Source organism: Toxotes jaculatrix, chromosome 4, assembly GCF_017976425.1.
Source record: "Toxotes jaculatrix isolate fToxJac2 chromosome 4, fToxJac2.pri, whole genome shotgun sequence".
Taxonomy (NCBI): domain Eukaryota; kingdom Metazoa; phylum Chordata; class Actinopteri; family Toxotidae; genus Toxotes; species Toxotes jaculatrix.
The window spans coordinates 10,032,562-10,052,217 of NC_054397.1; the positions used below are offsets into that span (position 1 = coordinate 10,032,562).

At 39.8% G+C, this 19,656-nt stretch overlaps 1 protein-coding gene across 6 annotated transcripts in view; it reads right to left on the reverse strand.

Moving 5' to 3' along the window:
* npnta (nephronectin a) overlaps positions 1–19,656 on the reverse strand; it is a 48,168-nt gene that overhangs the window by 14,084 nt on the left and 14,428 nt on the right. The window contains exons 3-8 of one of the 6 annotated variants that reach the window (XM_041037200.1): positions 19,449–19,499; positions 15,519–15,611; positions 10,296–10,388; positions 5,367–5,486; positions 3,891–4,010; positions 1,032–1,166 (exon numbers count right to left, since the gene is read on the reverse strand). In XM_041037200.1, the coding sequence (XP_040893134.1) occupies positions 1,032–1,166; positions 3,891–4,010; positions 5,367–5,486; positions 10,296–10,388; positions 15,519–15,611; positions 19,449–19,499 (612 nt within the window). Of the gene's footprint in view, positions 1–1,031; positions 1,167–3,890; positions 4,011–5,366; positions 5,487–10,295; positions 10,392–15,518; positions 15,612–19,448; positions 19,500–19,656 lie in introns of all 6 variants that reach the window. The other 5 variants (XM_041037199.1, XM_041037202.1, XM_041037201.1 and 2 more) reach the window with 5 other exon arrangements.

The following is a 19,656-nucleotide window of genomic DNA, read 5'->3' on the forward strand; positions in this document are numbered from 1 at the left end:
TGCAGTAGTTTGGTAAAAGTTCATTAAATCTGAAGTATTCTCAGGTTGTCTCAAGTTTTCATGTCTTCCTTTATCAGTTTCTTTGTTTAATATTTCAGCTACAGAAAATGCAAAAATACAGGGTACAAAATGGAATCATGCTTTTTTTTATCATTTTATTTTTAAGAATAATAACTTTATCAATTATTCTTTTACAAAATTTATTCTTTGCATTTATCAACACGCCTGAATTGAAAATATTGTCACACCTGATCCTTTTGTACAAAATGGATTTCACTCTGTGGTTTTATCCAGCTAATGCAGCTGAATTTTATTTGACTATTTTGGTTTTAAATACATTTATGGAACGTTCTTAATCTCCAGTGGTGGAAGAAATATCCAGATCTTAAATTTAAGTAAAACTAGTAATGCCTCATTGTAAAAATATGTAATTAAAAGAAAAGTTCTGCATTAAAAAAAAAAATTATCTATCTATTTATGTAACAGATATAATAATAAAAAATAATATTTATCAAAGTATTATTACTGGTACTTTAAGTATCAAAAGTGTTATTATATTAAATGATTGTATTATTACGATTAATACATTCATATGTAAGCAGCAATTTAATGTTGTTTAATGTAGAACTAATTTGAATTGCTTTGTATTGTATACTGGGCAGTTTAACTTATCTGCAAAGTGACTATAAATATAGTTACTAAATAAATGTAGAGGAAAAAAGAAGAATATAAACAAACAAAAAATATTTTGAGAGTAACATTACTGAGCTTCTAGTAATGTGAAATAATAATACACAGTTCTTGCAACGCTGTTAATATGTATTTTTTAAAATGTACATATATGTTTCTTTTTTCTTTTCAACTTGCTCCCCCAGTGTCTCAAAAAACAACAAAAAAGCAAAAATAAAAACAACAAAAACCTCCTGCATCACTGAAAATAACTTGGTTAAAGGTCAAAGCATCTCAACACATCTATGACCTTTGTAAGTTTTATCTGTAAAAGCCTCACTGCAGAGGCCTTGTGACAGTACCTATGCATTGGTATTTCCCATTGATGTATTGCAGGTCAAACCCTTCATGGCACTTGCAGATGTAGCTACCAAAGGTGTTGATGCATTTCCTGAACCTGGGACACACGGCTATTCCGGCTGCACACTCATCCACATCTACAAAAGAAAAAAAAAAAGATACGCACACAAAAAGATATTCAAATGAACATATAATGTATTCATGATTTTTCCACTAAAGTTGCCTTTTAGAGTTGGTCACGCACAGTACGTAATGCATTCAAAATAACACAATGCAATGAAAAACCTCGAGATTAAAAAAGCCAGTTTAATTCAAAACTAAACAAACATTTCTATTCATTCCAGAACACTTTTCTCACCTTCCCTGGTTAGTATTCATTTATGAACAAAGCACATTATGTATTCTGTTTAGTGAGCACAATACAGTGCACACTTGTTTCATTATTTAATGACCTATTCTAAGTGTCTCTGTTGATCACCTTTGCGGGCATGTGTGCATTAATATTTAGACAGTGTTATGAGAGGCTCAAAGCACTTGCCTCAAAATCATTAATTTATTTGCTGCATAATGTCCCAGTAGCACTGTGGTGCTACTGGGACTGTTGTTTATAAGGACCTTAAAAGCACTGAGACACCTGGACCAGCTGGGAAAACAAGCGAGTGAAGTAAGTGGGCAGAGCTCCCTTATCCCCTTAACAACTTCTGTTGAGGTTCTCATCAGCAAGGCACTTAATCCCAAACTGCTCCAGTGGAGCTGCTTAATGGACAACAGTTGAAGGCTACAGCTGCATTATTCAGCTACTGACAGGACAAGGGTGAATTATTATGTTTTACATAGCACACACAAGCACAAGTAAATGTAGTTACCTTACAGTGTGTCTTTATACACAGTATATTGTTGCTTACAAATCCCTGATTTTATGAATATTTACATCTGGCTTTGAAGACAGCTCCGACTTTTCTGTCACTGTAGCAAATCTTTAAACATCAGATTTCAGCTCATGTTCACAGTTACACACACAAACACAAATCAGCAAGTATTAGCCAATATTAAGCTCCGCAACAATGTTTTACTTGAGAACCTGTCTAATACATTAAGCAATTTCTATAAAAGGTAGAGTCGAAATGTGAAGCTGTCTCATTCCAAACTTCTGCAACGAAAAACATCTAAACAGGGATTTTGTTCCAGTTCTGTCACAGTGCAAAAACAAGTCAATTCTTCCTTTGAGTGGATTATAAGACCTCCCTGTTAAGGGATTCCTAGCCTAATCCTTTATTGTAAACAAATACGGCAACTATCAGAAGTTTAAAAGAAAGTAAATTTCATATACAATCATAAATCCTGCAGCTAAACCAAATTCAGTTACACATCAGGTAAAAATTGCTTTTTTTTATTCCTACATGCAAATACAGAATAAAATAGTTTTACATTTCATAGAGCTCTAGAGGTCTTTTACTGTCAGTTGACTGAGAGTAGATCCTGTAGTATAGAATCAGAGGTACTGCCTTCCATAAAATATTTCGGATGATTGTATAAATTATCTTTTGTCATGATGAGTTTTCTTCTTTTTTGCATTTATCACAAACCACAAACTGTGCTCAAGAGCAATGCTACAGCTGCTTGCAGCCTGGTAGTCTGATTATGTACTAAATATAGTGATTAAAACATTTGATTTCCAAACAGTGCATGAGTGTTTCTGCTGGTTGACCGGGTACATGCTCCCAGTAAAAGTTGAACTAAGTTGAACTCTGATTTGTAAGTCTGTTCCTGTCTTGTCACAGCAAGACAGGAAACGCAGGCTTGGATTCACTTCAACAGAAGTGAACGGGAGAGAGACTGAATATTTGTGGGCCCGATAATGTGCTGTGAGTAGGAGTAAGTTGCTTGATAAAAACTCTCATTCTTCATACGCAGTGTAGAAATATTTCACTCCTAAATTGGGCATATAGTTAATTCTTAAGCATAAAAGTTTAAAGTTTGATAAATATAGGCCAAGGTCACTTTTAAAGCTAGAAAAAAACTTTAGATTTTGCAGCATCACAATTAGTTAAAACAGCTCTGCATCCACGCAAACTCCCTAACCTAAGGCTATGGTTGCTAGGAGGAATACACCTCCATAAATATGATTAGAAACTCTCCATAAAACTCCCCATAAAACATTTGCTTGCAGAGGGATCCGGAAACATTCCATTAAACTGTCGTAACACCTGTGACAGGCAACCTTCCCGTCCTCTCCTCCATCATTCTTCATGATTGATGTCTGTCCTCTTTTAGAAATCCGCCCCCCCCATTAGCCAGCCCGCAGTTAAGTGGGACTATACTGCAGAGTAACAGGAACAGCCCAGTCTGGAACAGCCTGTATTTAAACCCGACACAGGTTAACTGCCTCAACTGGCCCCCTTCATCTGTTAGTTACCCATCTGCAGAGCTGTGCTAAGTAAAACTGGTAATGAAAGAAGGAGGGGCGCTTCCCCTGATCACATTTCTGCTGTAAAAGCTGGAGGAAGTAAGTGGAATAAAGTCCACATTTGGTTGTGAAGGACTGTTGATATGCTGGGATCCTTCATCAAAGAAAAAAAAGGCGTATTGGTAAATATTTTGGATGAATCTCAGCTTTGCTTGCTAAGAGGTTTTGTTTAAGTTCCCAAATTGCATTTTTACTGCCAAGTTTTCTTTCTTGCTCTGCCAAAACAGTTGCATTTGATTATCACTCAGCAAATTCAAAAGCTGAGAAGAAAACATAAAATAACAACATTCTCATTTGTGACGCTTTGCATGAGTTGCTCATGGAAGGGAGTGGTTAAAATAATAAAAGGGCTCGGTTTTCAGGCCTGGGAAGATATATAAAGACTGGGACGTACCCACACAGGTTCTTCCATCCGGAGCCAGCTGTAGCCCTGGTGACGGACACTGACATCGGACCTCTCCTTTCAGCACCTCACAGCCGTACTGGCAGTTGGCCATGCCACAAGTGCGAGCATCTGACGGACACAAGGGAAGCACAACACATATTAACACATGCTTGTATCGCAAGGGAGTGCAAAGGGAGGGACATTTTATCCTGCTCTCACTCCCACCCACACTTTTTTCTTTCTTTCTAACATAGACACTCACACTTTGTCCTTATCCCCCAGCCAACGTGTGAGAGCCCCTCTCCTGCCTTATCTGATATTAGCAAGGTTGACCCTTGGGTGAGGACAACAGAACAGCACACACTCTGCCATTATTAGATCCTTGTGCTGCGCAGTCGCTCTGTGCTCACACTTTGCCCACGCAATCTTCCCTCACCAACTTTTATCCTTTCCTACACTTGAAGACTCACAATCTCCACCATATCAAAGCGCCAGTGTGCAGCGCCTCTGTTGTTGAGCCATGCCGGGCAGATCAAGACCCTCCAAAATAATAATATAATGGAACAGATTTTGTTGAGCCTCTCTCGATAACTTCGAACCCTAAAAAGGAAATTAAAAGTGAGACTCATGCTGCCGCCGCCACTTCAGCTGCCGCGGGCACCCTGGAGTACAGTTTGATGACTGAGGCAGGCCAGGCTGATTAAATGCTACAGTGATCTATTGATCAAAGCAGCAGCAAGGGAGAGAAGAAGAGCGGCAAGGTGTTTAACACTATCATGCTATCATCACACAACAACACCTAGAATAGTTTGAGATTGCCTCTAGTGGTGAGCAATTCAGAGTTTAAAAGGGAGAAAATTAATTTTCTTCTGATAAAATAGAGCTAATTAAAATGAGGTACTGGGAGTCATGCCATCCTTGAGTGGAAACGTGAGGAGAAAATAGGTACCGGGTGGGAAACATAATTTACAGGGAGACATGTGCAGACATCAACTCCATTTCTGTGGAATACCTCAGGGCAGCCAATAAGAACTGCACATTCACTCAAGGGTCTAAAGATTGTGTTTCTTTCAGACTTTTCATTTTAGCCCTCTTAGGGTTCTTCACGGGGGTTCTTCAGAATGTAGAGCTGCTATAATGAGGCGGATCAACACGGGGCTTTAATCAAAACAGTCTATCAAAGGATTGTGAGGCTGCCGTCAGAGGAACTCACACGAGTGGGAAACGGTATTTTATAATAAAAAGCATATGTCATCAGCACTGCATTGTGCAGGCATTCAGATGAATATATTTGTAATCAAATGAAGAAGGGCTTCACAGAAGAACATCAAGGCTGTAAAGTAGAGAAGAGAAATTAAGAAAAAGAAACAGCTGAGGGAGAAAATAGATCAGGAATGAAAATATCCACATTTCAGACAACAATACAAACTGTGTGCACAATCATAGAGACATGTGTGTTTGTGTTTGTGTGAGAGACAAACTCACTTCCACAGGTCCCATCAGGCATCAGCATGTAGCCGTTTAGGCAGTAGCACTTGTAACTCCCATATGTGTTCATGCACCTGTGTTTACAGGGCCTCGGCTTCAGCCCGCACTCATTCAGGTCTGCAGACAGAGAGAGACAGCATGAGTGGACTGAAGGACAGACAGAGAGGCCCTCCTACACAGAGGTGAAATTAGTCAGAGCAAAGGTGAAGAGGTCACTCATGTCAAATCTCACCCATCCATTTACGTGTGGGTTTGAGGTGTCTGTCTGTCTGTGTGTGTGTGTTTTGGAAGGGGTGGAGGGTGTCTTAAAGGAAGTGAAGTGTTGTCATGTTCTGACAGGCCCACAACTCCCCTCTTTGATGATTTAACAGGAAGTCAGTGTCAGCTGTCAACCTGCCGATAAAAGATGCTGTTATTACCCTCTGACTCACCACGACTTCATGAGGTTGTAGCTGCACCATCCACCACTCTTTGATAGATACATATAATTCCAGTGTTTTTATGCATGCATAAAAGTAGAGAAATCTCACCCACAACAGTCCATTAAAAATCTTATTAGAAAATGACGCCGTCTGAGTTCGAAGCAGGGAGAGCTCCAGGGAGAAAGGACTATGCCCTGAGCTCAACACCTGTCAAATGCTTATGCAAATTCAAGCCATTATACCTTTCTCACAGCAGACACTTTGACTAGTCAAACACAGGTGTAACTAATAACATTATTAATGTCTGCATTCCACTCAGGTATTTCAGTCCCAGGGCCCCGGTGTTGTTCACGTTGCCTCACTGGGGTGCCTCACTGACACTAAATGGAACAGAGCCGCTGTTAATGTTATTAGTTACACTTGTCCTTCCTGCTATAACACCTCAAACTGTCCTTCATGAAAAATGCATTGATGCATAAATAAATGTGTTTATTTCTTACTGTAGACTCCAGTGAACACTTATTTTACAATTTAACATTTACAACATCCAAGTCAAATGTCCATTGTGAGAAAGATCTCTTGGGGTTCAGGTATAGTAATATGAATTTATTTTGTGTCAATTTAGCTGCTTTTATTTATTTTTTAATTACAGTTGTAATATTCAGCATTCGAATGGTAGAAAACCTACCAAAAAATTAATTGATTATCTCCTCTTTTTTCACAGCAGCTATTTTGTCATTGTAACAGAAAAAGCACAGGTAATGACATTAATAAATCAATGCATTCCATCTACGCTTGCTCGCCAGTACCGGAGGCCGGTTATTGTGCATAACAGCTGAGTGCTCAAAAATGTAAAAGAGCCATCATTAATGTTTGTAGTTACAGCTGCACTTCTCCTGCTGAAACAAGTAAAAATGCCTGCTGTAAAAATACGTATATGTATTCCAGATGCACAATGCTCTTAATAGAATATTGATCATGTTGCCATTAGTTGTGGTGGAAAGTAAATAACTACACTCATTACTGTAATTGAGAATCATTGTTGTGCATTTGTACAATCTGAGTATACTTAAGTCATTCACTTGTTTGAGAAGATTGTTTATTCTTTTTATACTCATGCTTTTAAAGAGGGAAGGATTACACAGCAGCCTGGAGTTATGTTGTTCTTACACAGAGAAAGATTTTTCATTCCTGGTTGCTTTCACCTTCTTTCTCTTCCTTGTTAAGATTAAGTTTCCTCATAAAGAAAATGGTGTCACTTTTCTTGTAGAGCATCACTGAACTGAGGAGAGCCTGGATGGTAAGGCATGTTCATACTGAACTGGTTATGATTACCAGATGACCTTTTTCATGGCCCCAACTCTTGCTCATGGCTATTTTTGAGAGAACATCTCTTGAAAAGGTTTCATTAACATGCATTTTTATCTCTACTGTTAGTATTACTTTGTAAAGTAACAGTACTTCTACTTAAGTCGGGTATTCTTGCAAGCTGTGGTGTGTGGTAATTGTCAAAGAAGAAGCCATGAGAGAAAAAAAATTGAGTGAATGATTTTTTACAAGTTCACACAACAAAACTGTATTTGTTACCAGTTATAATTTCTTTGATGTCATAGTCACCATAGTATTTAGCTTAATTCTACTGGCTGATATCCTTTCAAATGAAATAAAGGCTCACATCATGAATGGCTGAAATAATTTAAAGCCGCTCTTGGCTTCATTTTAGGGTCTTTACTATAGAAAGGTCCAATTATTTTTCACGTCTTATCACTCATAATTTAGAATGAGTGAGTAGGTAGGGATTAATGAATTTATGGATGATGATGGATACAATGGGTTATGCGAAGAGTGAATGTCTGACTTGGCCAGAATCACATATTTCTTCCATATTTCACCGAAAATATTTTTTCTACACTTCACTTAAATGTTGGGGTCCGCTGGGAGTATCAGGCCCAAAAGGTGAAACTCCAACTTGAAACTACAAAGGAATCCATCACACTGGAATGACGAAACAGGCTCCAAGAAATATAAATAACTTAAAACTTATGAGCATCAACTCCTGTTTTTGGGATACAGTTGAACCATCACAAATAGACTGCATCTCACTGTACAGCTCATGAGGGGTCACTTTCATCTTGGCTGGCTGCATTATAAATGGTGCCATGTTTAGCTCCATGGACATATGCAGGGTGCATTCTTTGAGTGCCACACAGCTCCCACGTTTAACAGATACCATGGATTAATATGGATGAATGACGGCGCAGATGCCCAGTTTGTATATCAATGGACCCCACCTTCTATTAATGGTACCTTCTGCTCTTACTAAAGCCATTTTGGCTGAGTTAATGGATGCAGCTGGAATTCGGACTGACCATCTGCTTGCCGAGTCCTACCACATGCCATCAGACTTAAAGTCATGTTCCATAACTATAAATTCTTCTGGAAATACAGGGGTCAATTTTTGAATGCAGTTGTTATATGAGGACCTCTATCATAAAACATTTATAGTTTTGCTTTCACTGACGACAAGAGTAAGGATAACAAGGAGCAGACAACTGTGAGTGTTAGACAAACATTTTCTTATTCTACTAAACATGAACAAGTCTGTCAAGCAAGCTCAGCGGTAATTGATTAAAGGTGATGTTTAATATTATTATCAAAATTATATATATAGGGACATATTTCATTTGTGCAAGTATAAATGCAAACTTGTGTGTGTGTGTGTGTTTGCTTCTTCTAGGTAAACCCACACAATTTTCAATTTGCATTTGTGCCTGCAAAAAAGAGGTTTTCTAAGCAGGCGGTAACGCAGGTGCAATGTCATGCCAAAATGAATATGAATACTGAAACTTCACTGTGCAACACAGATTGGACTGAGACTGTTTTTTTTTTTGTTTGTTTTTGTTAAGCCTGTTGAAAAAAGTACACTTCCATTCTGGACTGATGTTAATGCTTCTTAATTCTTTCTTACAACAACGAAAATCAAAATGATTTGTCCTGTCCTTGTCTGACAGAAGGATTTTGCTCTGCTTATCTTCACAAGCCCTACAACTGTTTTCTTTTTCCACAAGATGATGCCCACAACAAACACATACACATATCCTTGTTTTACCGTGTGAAATGTAAAACCAAGTCTCAATTCTCAAACAGCCATTTAAACTTGTGGGGGTCCAGAATTTTGGTCAACCACAAAGCTGTCGGACCCCACAAGTATAGTGGGTTTCCAGTTTTCAGATCCCACAAGTATAGACACACATACAAACACACAAGTATAGACACACATACAAACACACACACACACACACACACACACACACACACACACACACACACACACACACACACACACACACACACACACACACACACACTCACATCCTCACTCTTCACTTTTTTAATTAGCGATGTCAACCCTGTTTTCCTCTCTGATTTTCACAGTAAACAACTGGCATTCTCATTACTGCGATTACAGAAAACCATAGCAACACTGTCCATTGTCAGTGTGGCAGAGGAACAGGTCTCCACTTGCCCGTTGTTCTGAAAAACAGCTTAAAAATGTAAATGAGGGATTATTGAAATGGTCACATTCTCAGACAGAGGCAGCTCCATGAGCATCAGCACATGCTAGACACAAGAAACAGCCAGGGCCTTCTCTATGTAAAAAAAACAAACAAAACAACGACAACAAAAAAAAAAAACAAACCAACAGACAGGACAGAGAGAGGACACAAAAGACAAGACTGAGAGAGGACACAGACGGATTGAGAAAATTGAGAGATAACAGACAGATATGACCACCAACTGACAGTTCGACATGGCCCCAGGACTGCAGAAGCCTGTGCGATAGCAGAGGTGGGGAGCCCCTCTGGGGTGTTCACTGTACGGTAAATGAACTGCTAAGACACATCTGAAGTGATGCAAAGTGGAGTGATTTATTGGGTCAGCTCCACTGAGGTATGCTATGCTACATTCCCGACACGCCTCTATCACTGACAGAGAGATTAGCAGGGGTTGCTTTCTTGGGAAATGCTTGTCTCTAAAGAAGATAACACTGGTTAGGACTCAAGGCCTTGTTCTAGTGGTACTGGAGGAGCCACGAGTGCTGTGTCCATGTCGATGATGGTTTTAAAGGGAAGGAGGAGCTTTTTGTACCAGGTGCTCAAAAAACTGGAGAGGGAAATGAGAAAGAAGAAGGGGGCAGAGCAATAAAGAGAAAATTGTGATGGCTCTCTGGTACTGTGAAACTGTTTTTCAGGGGTAGAAAGTGACAGAAAGAGCGGCAGGTGTAGAGTGGTAAAGACTCTGACATGCTTGGCATTCATACTGGCATTTCTACTGAAAAGCTGTTCATGGGTGGTGTCTCTTCTGCCAGCGGAAGACAGAAAGCAGTAAGAGAATAGTTGAGAGTGACATTCACTTCTCAAGTTTGCACAGTGCAGCACCATGCATGTTACTAAGGTGGGGAGGAAGGGAAGCTGCTCGGGGAATGTCGTTCGATGAATCTCACCCTCCGTCACTACTCTCGGTGGCTGATGGTCCATGGGAAGAAAGATAGGGAGGTGACTGGCCCACATTGGTGGGGTTAAATAGTCCAGCTCTTCTTCTTTAGACAAAAGAAAATGGGTTAGAAGAGATGGGGGGGGGGGGGGGGGGGGTGGGGTTGGGGTTTGATTGAGATAAAATAGTAAAGGGTGGAGAATAAATAGGAAAGACAGTGAGAGACAGAGAGAGAGAGAGAAAGAGAGAGAGATGTGGTGAGAATGAAAAGCACCAACCCAGTGGATTAAAACACCTCTGACCACACCACATTCCTGGAAAGTAAAGAGGAACATTATGCATCAAAGAGGATTACACTTGTGGGAACTGGACATGAGCTGAGTATCAGGAAAAAATCGAGGGTACATGGGAGAAGAAACAGTGAAAGTGTCTCCTCCTGCCCTTTCTTCTCTTCTGCATTCCTTCTTTGTCGTGAGAGTGAAATAGGATCTCAGAGAATTACAGTATCTCACGGACTCAGAGGATCCCTTCTCAATTTGTATCTGGAGGTTCAAAGGTAGACAGGAGCTACCATTTAAGAAGGCAAATCACTGCTTGACTACAAACACTTCGGCCTCAAGAATTTCAGCCCCTCCCCTCTCTGTCTACCCATCTATCCATCCAGAAACCTTTCCTCTGGGGTAAGCTAACAACACCCATTGTTAAGTGACAGCAAGATGATACAGCTACCACTGACTGTTTTCCACGCTTCAAACCATTCAAGCGTTTCCCTATTGAGAGATGCAGTAATTTAAACTGTGAAGTTATGCAAGCCTACTGCATACTTGTTAACTCTGCCCAGGACTGAAACACTTGCTGTATGCAAACAGGCACAGTTGATGGGTATTGATAGAAGTGGTTTTAGCAGACAGCATCATCTCCCAGAGACAGTGCAGCACTGTCTCTTCACTCTTTTATTCCAGTACAGATGTGTGTAGGCATACAGCAATGGAAAAGCATCAAAGTTATGATGGTCTCCATTCGAACTATAATAGACAACTCACAATTGAGCGGGGGTTGGACTTAGACTGTAGGGCAGGCAGGTAAACAGTCCATGCAGAGAGTAACAAATTGGCTCAAATGTCTTTTGGAATTGGGTGAAATAGGCATTGCTTACACTCTATGGTCATTTTTGAGGCTGTAGTTAGTAGTGGTGTGGTACTTAACTAGATTCTATTGAAACTATTCCATTTTGAATATTGCAAATTCCCATTTGTATGCATATGCTGGACAGTGGAGCCGCTCATATGTTGTTTGGACAAAAGCTGAACTTGAACTATATGACATGAAAGTGGAAGACAGAACAAATTCTGCATGACAACCCCATGGGATCTGCGACTTATGCCCCTGGGACTCGCTGTTAGTGAAATACACAACAAATAGCATCATGTGGCTTAAATAATTCAACTTAAAATACACTGAGCTGTGCAGCTATTGTTAGCTGAATTCTAACAACCATGGTAAATTTGTGTTGACTTGTCAATTTAATGAAGCACTATGATAACACACACACACACAAAATTCTCAAAGAATCTGCAGTAGGTCAGTGGCATTGTTGATCACTTAGGCAGCTGCAAGGGATTTTAATGCCCACTCTCTGGTCTGTATCCATGCAACACCTTCCTGGTATTCTCCACGCCATTTTCACTGGCTCAGTAATAAAGGGTCTTGCAAGCATATAACTGGTATAAGGAGACATTCAAGTGATACTACAGCCATAGTGTTTAAGATTATAATATATTGCCTCTTCACAGACATTTCCTCAGCCTTGACAGCATTTTAATTACTTATTCATCTTTACAGGGAAAATGTGACTTCATTTTTTTTTTTTTGTCTCATTACAATCACCACTCAAGGGAAGGTTAGGATGAGGTCTGCTCTCTCAGTTTCATTTCAGTTCCTAATTTTTGCATATACTTTTGAAGTCAAGGTCAAATATTACTTCATACCCTTTTAAAGACCTTGCTATAAAACAGAACATAGATAAAACAAACACAATTTGGAGTAATTAGATGATAAAATACACAGTATGATGACTTGCATGCAATGCGTTAAATACTTCCAGCTGTTTGCCTGTTAACTGCACACATCCAGGAACAGAGAGAGAGAGAGATTGGTTTCTAAAGCAACATATCTCAAGTATCTGTCTACACCTAGACTGAATTAAATTCACGAGAAGATTAATGAAAGTGACCATAAATTTTTCTGAGACAGTGATGTGAGTTCGCCAAGATAAAGCAGTGAAATATCCAGATTTTTAGCTAATATTCTAAAAACAGATACAGATACAGAAACAGAGTGTACTTCGGCCATAATGCTAGACTATCATACTTGAAGTGGTATTAATTATATACTTGGCAGACAGACAAGGGGCTAAAATAAAAAAGCAGCATCTGGAGGCTCTGCAGCTGTATTGCTTCTGATGTCTGAGACGTTATTCCTCCAGCAAAATCTTTTAATAGTGTCTTAACAGCAGGTCAACTACACCTAATTAAATCCACCTGCACAGAATAATCATCTTATTAAAATGATTGGATCAGCAGGGGGAGTGTGGTGCCAAATTGTTAAACAGATTATCCCTATAATGAGTTTATTTGTGCGGAGAGAGCATATTCATCTTTCCTCAGCATACTGTAGGACAGATACAATTCTCATCAGCAACAAAGGTGAAGCACTTTCTTTTTTTCACAATGACAGGGATCCTTAAAGTAGTGGTTATTATTCTTGACAGGTGAGTGCTTCTTAATTTAATGATGAAAATAATCCAATTCGTTCAAATCCTATCTCATTCAAGTCTTGAAGCGATGAAAGTGAAATCAACACTGAGGTGAAATTATTTGGCAGGTGAACAGCGCTGGCACTAAAAATAGACACGTAATCCTTATAGTATAAATCTCTCATAATGGTACCAGCCCACGAAGGTTCGACAGTTCGAAAATATGGCTTTTATTCTGAAAGCGATGAAATCAATAAAGTATCTGCTGTGCTTGTTTTCAGTGTAAACACTCGTTTCCCCCTGTGGTTTGTTTTCGCTTCATACACCGGTGTTCCTAAGGTGTTTAACACTCTTGTTAATCAGAGCGCCTCCAGGGTCATGCATCTGTCTGCACCTCCCACTTAGAGCAAAGCGTGAATGTGTGTCCATGAGTGTGTGCATGCAAAATATCTCTAAGCTCATAGAGCTTTATTTACAGTAACGATGCATGACAATATTTTAAGGCTTGATTCTTCTTATTACCTCTTACAAGCATCTTCTTTGAAGACATCGTTATGCACAAGACAAACTTAAAGATCATAAAGTGATTTAAAAGCTACACTGTAAAACATTTTAAGTTGGTTCAACTTAAAAACTTAATTTTTCCTGCTGCCTTAAACGTGGGATTTAACCGTAGTGAACTTGAATAATTGGTTCAAAGCAGGGAAAGGACTGAAAAGGACACCCATTCACACTCATCATGGTTCGCAATGTTTTCATTGTTATAAGAGAAAACAAACCTGACTTCATATGAGGTAAAGACACGCAGCAAGTTTCCATCACATTTGTTTTCTTCAAACTACAAGAGAGAAGGGTCTCTGGAGAGTTTTAACTCTAAACAATGCATTCTGGGAAGCTAATGATGTTTCCTTAGAAACTTAATTTTAGTTTAATGAACACACAGCAGTACAGTGATTACAATATGTCAGAATGACTCATGTTTATAAGATCTAAAGTGTTGGGGAAATGAAAACTAGTAATTTTAAGGTTAATAAGTTTAAAATTAATAATAATTTCTGTGTGATGTTGTGCAGTGTATCACGGTTACCTCTTGACCTTTAGCAGCATTGAGGTCAGAGAGGCAGCTCTGGGCAACTTATTTCACTTCTCCATTTGACTCCCCAAGATAAATGTGGGGGGCTCCAGAGGGGGCTCCAGAGAATGCTTCAAAACACTGGCCACCTGGCACATCAATAGTAAACCTCAAATCAATGTTTAACGGAGGCTGCATTCAAATGAGAAAATCTAATCTATGACTTCTGAATAATTAAATCGTTTTCCATAGCATGCCAGCTCAAAAACAGAATCCAAGGTTATCTCTACCTAAATAGACTGAAAGGGCAAGTGTGCCATTCAAAGCTGAGTAAAATGGTAAGCCCAGTAAAATGTCTAGAGCTTATTGGACAAATGAGCGTTCAATGATCACTTGAAAGTACAGTTTCATCTTGAAAGGTCTTGGAATCACATTTGTCAGATAACTTTGTCTGAATGGTTTGCAGCAAAGTCTATTGTAGTTGGATATGGGACATGGATCCTTTTTCCTCTCCCCTTTGTTGCAGATTAAGACAAAGTAGAGCCGTCTGGCTGGGCAGACAGGAGCCACCTATAGCCTCGAAATGCAGGATGAGTCATTTGGAACATTCCGGAAAGGATTTCAACACCCCCCCCCCCCAAGCCCCTCCTTCCCCACCTCCCTTCCCTTGTTTTTAATTACACACTATCCTATTCCTGTCTTAGGGCGTGAATTCCACAAGTATTCTCAAGCTGCTTGGATGCACGTCAACTTACGGCTAACTGGGAAGCTTTAACGCTTTTCAACATGTCCAATCTGTCACTGGTGAAAATGGACAAAAACTCAAGCATCCACACATACACAAACACACACACAAACACCCTTTCAATAGCATCGGTTGCACTCAGCCGGGCCGAGTTATCTCAGGTCAGTAATTGAGATGTTATCTTCACAGGAGAGGATGCACTCCCGGGATCATTCAACACAGCCTCACCACTCATTTCCATTTGGGCTGAATCAGCTTTCTCTCTCCACCTCCTCCCCTTGTGATTAAAGCATCTCACTACTGTTGGCTGGTGGCAAACCAGCTTCCACTCGATGAGTAAGTGGCAACTTTAATACGCTGGTGTTGTGCAGTGAAGATCTGACCACAATAAACAATGATTACCCTGCCATTGCTCAGGGCAAGAGCTCCCCTTCACTTAGTTTTCGTATGAAAAATGTGCATGTCAGCAGGCCTGTGTGTTGCTTCCAGGGGGGTTTTGAGTCATGATATGCTCAGGAGATCCATATATTCTGACTCTCCCTCTTTCTTTATGGTGTATGTTTCAATTTCTGTGCAGAATGACAAATGAGAAGGTCACATGCAACAGCAAAGTAACAGCTGTGTTTTCAGGGTGTCTACAAGTTCTGAGGTAAATGCTCACCTTGATTGCAGGTCTTGCCAGTGAAGCCAGGGTGACACTTGCACTTATTGGGTCCAACGCAGTCTCCATGCTTACAGCCAGGTTGGCACACAGCTGTTGAGGAGGGAGGATTGAAAGAGGAAGTGACAGATCAGTGCAGCGCCCTGGCAGACTTCTTGTACCAGATCTGTATGACAAAGCACTTAATCCTACTGCTTCTTGACTTCCACAACCCCTTGGCTGTAACTGATCTGTTTACTTCACATTACAGAAATAAGACAGCATGATGCCTCATTCATATAGGAAATGTGTTTGTTTCTCCTTGTATGACAGTGTTATTATCATTGACTAATGATAATAGAGCAGGCATTTCCAGCTAACCATGTTATATAAATATATATATATATATATATATAGCAATTCTGTTTTTCACGTTGCACAGCACTGACTCTCGGGAAAGTTTTATTGTGCTTAGTGATATTAAATTACTTCAGACTGTATGAGATAAATGAGGGGTTTGACCTTTTGACACCAAGAAAAGTTTGGAATTTTCTAGTTTTAAAATGCAGCACTGGTATTTAGACTGGCATACAGCCAACGAGATTTACCTGCCTAATAATACCCACCCCACCCCAGACTGAAGCAGAAACAATTGGAGCACCAAAATAGTAAATTATAATTAGTGTCTGTGTAAAGAGCTGCCCCGCGCTTCGTACATTGTGCATGGATGGTGATATTTTGAGTGTGTACAGAGACGTGGTAGTTGCTGGAGCTATACAGCTTCACTGACTCTCTGTGCTCTGTTTCAGTGAGCTGGAGGCTTGCCCTGCTTATCTGACTGTGCTTACTGCAGCTTGCTGCTAAGCATGTCTGATACATGGGGCCTCAGCCAAGTGTTACTAATTTTCATTAAAAGCTTCATTAATTCTGTCATAATACAGTGCAGTCAGAGGACTTAATTATCACTGTGGTGGAAGGGGCCGTACGAGTGTGTGTGTGTGTGTGTGTGTGTGTGTTTGAGAAAGAACGAGAGATGAGGGGGAGAGATTCTGGTAGAGAGAACTTATCACACCAGCCAGTTTGTTGTGTACAGTATCTAGAAAGGTGTAATGGTGCATCAAGTTTTATATTGTTGTGTCAGTGATGCCTAACATATTACACCCAAACAGCCATCTTAATAAATGACTTCTACAAAGGAGTTTTTGTTTTTCCTGTTTGTCAGTATGACCTTACGCAGGATCGCCTTAGCAGATTTCAGTTAAACTTAGACTTCAGTTAAACAAACTGGGTGCAGTTTCAGGTACAAGTGAGAAGGTGAAAAATGATCCAGGAATTCCAGTTTAATAGAAGAAATCCATGATTAGTATATTTATAATTTTTGAGGCTTTTCAGGTGCCAAAACACTGGCAGAGTGGTTTACGATACTGGAAGTCTGGAAAGCCATCCTGTGTCTCAGTGTTTGCGATTTGAAATGGTAGAAAAACACTGTTCATATTACAAAGTAATTTACCAGCAATGGGCTTTTTTTAAATACAGTATCTGACTGGCCAACCTGCATTGCCAGATAACAGTGCATTTCATTGCAGAAAAAGTTATGGTAAGTTAAACTTTTTTGCCACACGAACCTGCATTTATTTTCCAGAAACTTCTGCACCAGGACACCTGCTGTGGTCTCATTGAAATGATAGAGGGAGTTGTGTTTTTTGACACAGTGCTACTTTCCATCTGGACACTGTCTTACTTTGTGGTGTAAATAGCACCAGCAAGAAGCCCTTTATATTCCAAATTTTCCATTTTGCTTCTATCAGTAGAAGCAACATTTACTTGGCTCTGAGCAGATTTTCCTCCATTTTTAATTTTTTTTTTCAGTATTCACCAAATTTAGCGTATAACATATTTGGATGAGCCCACACTGCCACACTGTGTGGTCTGTTCTATATAAACTTTTGATCACATGGTGAATTTGCACTCTATGATGTATTTATACTACAGAATTTATACTGCTGGTAATAAGATGAAAGCTGCTGTGACACTGGTTGAATTATATTCTGCATATATGAAATACATACATTCAGAATCAAGTTACAATCTCAGAAATTTCCATTCATACACATTCAGCTTGCAAGGCAGCAGGGTTTTTCAAGAGGAACAACTTTAGCTCCTTAGGTTTCAGCTTGTAAGGCTGTTCAAACAGAATTTACAGGCTAGGGTATGAGATGAATCCCTTTACTGGAGTAGATAACATCTCCAGACTCATTCCACTTTATTAGGCTATGTAATCAAATAGGAAGAAAGTGCTGTTAGCCCACTTGGAGTAGCCTGTGATATGAGCCAGGGTGTTAACACACCAAGCCGTCAAAGTTCACAATCACAGATTAAAAATGGCCCAAATCGTTGGAGGAAAGGAAGAAAGCTGTACTTCTCTGGAAGCAGAATTTTGTTAGACCTTGGTCTGGTCAGCAGATTAAAAGGAGAGAAGCTACCGGTGCTGTTAGTTAGAGGGTAGCCAAGTGGAGTGCTTTTTGTTACTCTCCTACATGAGGGAGGATTTGATTAGCAGGATCAGAGGCAGCCATCAACAGGCTTTGCCTCTGAGGGTATTTTTGAGCCTCTGGCCTGGCAGAGAGATCAGGAAAACGGCCAGTGTTCATTAAGCACAGCAAAGGACACAGAGGACTAAAAATGGCCGTACCAGCTGGAAGGCCAAACATAGCATGTACAACCCTTGTTCCATGAGCACCATCAAAACATGCCGAGTGATGACACACTTTCACTCTGGTTTACATCAGCCATTCCTCTGGACACCAGAACACTGGTGCCGATGAAGATTCTTTTGATTTTTTTGTCTATTTGTGGATGTCTGATCGTAAACTCAAAGGAAAGTATTATTTCTCTAATCAATACTGATACTGTGTATGAATTTTCATACTAGTGTAATGCATTGCTTCATCAAAGCAAGATGGGAAAATCATTTCATGGTTGCATCAACTTGCAATCAACTAATTAATCACCCAAGACTGCTTCTAATGATTATTTCATTATCGGTTGATTTTCTAATTGTAATGTAAATGCTCTGTTTGAAAATGCCAAACAAGTTTCCAGGGACAAAGGTAACATCTGCAGATTGCTTATTTGTCACATCAATGGTCCCAAATCCAAATAGTATTCAGTTTACAACAACATAGAACAGAGAAAAGCAGAAAACTCTAACATTTGAGACACTGGATCCAGAGAATGTTTGGCATTTTTGCTTGCCAAAAGTTGAATAATTCATTATCAGAAATGTTCAGTTGATCAATTAATCTACTAATCAGTGTCAACGCACACACTATGACAGATCATGTAGAGTATATTAGTTTTATCTTGTTGTTGTTTGTATGGAGTGAAAATGCCATTAATCCATCGGGTAATGTCAGGGTGAGCATTTCATTCACTTACGTGATGAAGTATGATAGCATTGACATTCTCAACCTGACTAACTCGATCCAAATTTCGATGTAGTTATGCATGCAGAGCCTCTCCCATCACACTAAATACTTAGTTTTACTCTGCACCATACAGACGGATATATTATTGATGTATTAATTAAAAAACATTATGGATTTCAGCTTTAAGGGTTTCATTAGTATTCCAAGGGGTTGACCAGAGGGGCAGTTGAATCTTAATAAGCCACTAAAGAACTTCAGCATAATTCTTGTTAGACACGTCTTCAGGTGAAATCAGGTCTACTGGGTGTAAGCTGTTTGCTTGGATCTGAGGCCAGAGGGAGCGAGATGGTTGCTGCCAAGAGGTGTGAGGTGTTGGGCGGAGGTGTGTGTGTGTGTGTGTGTGTGAGGAGTGGGGGGGTGGGGCTTGGTTCTATAAATAAATGAGTGAGCCTAGGATTCAGAGGATGTGCCCCCCAGCAATACATGTCTACCAAGATTATTTCAAGAAACATGTGGAGCTAACCTTGGGGCTGGCACCTTATCCCGACTACTCTGTGAGTTAAGGCGAAGAGAGCTGCAAAACAAATAGCCAAACAAACAAAGGTTGCAGGTGCTGTTTAGTCTTAGAGAGAGAGAAAAAAAAATAAACATGATGTTAGAGGGCAGAGCCTGGTCACTTTGACAAGCAAACATTCCTGGAACCAAAAAAAAAAAAAACTCCTACACACACA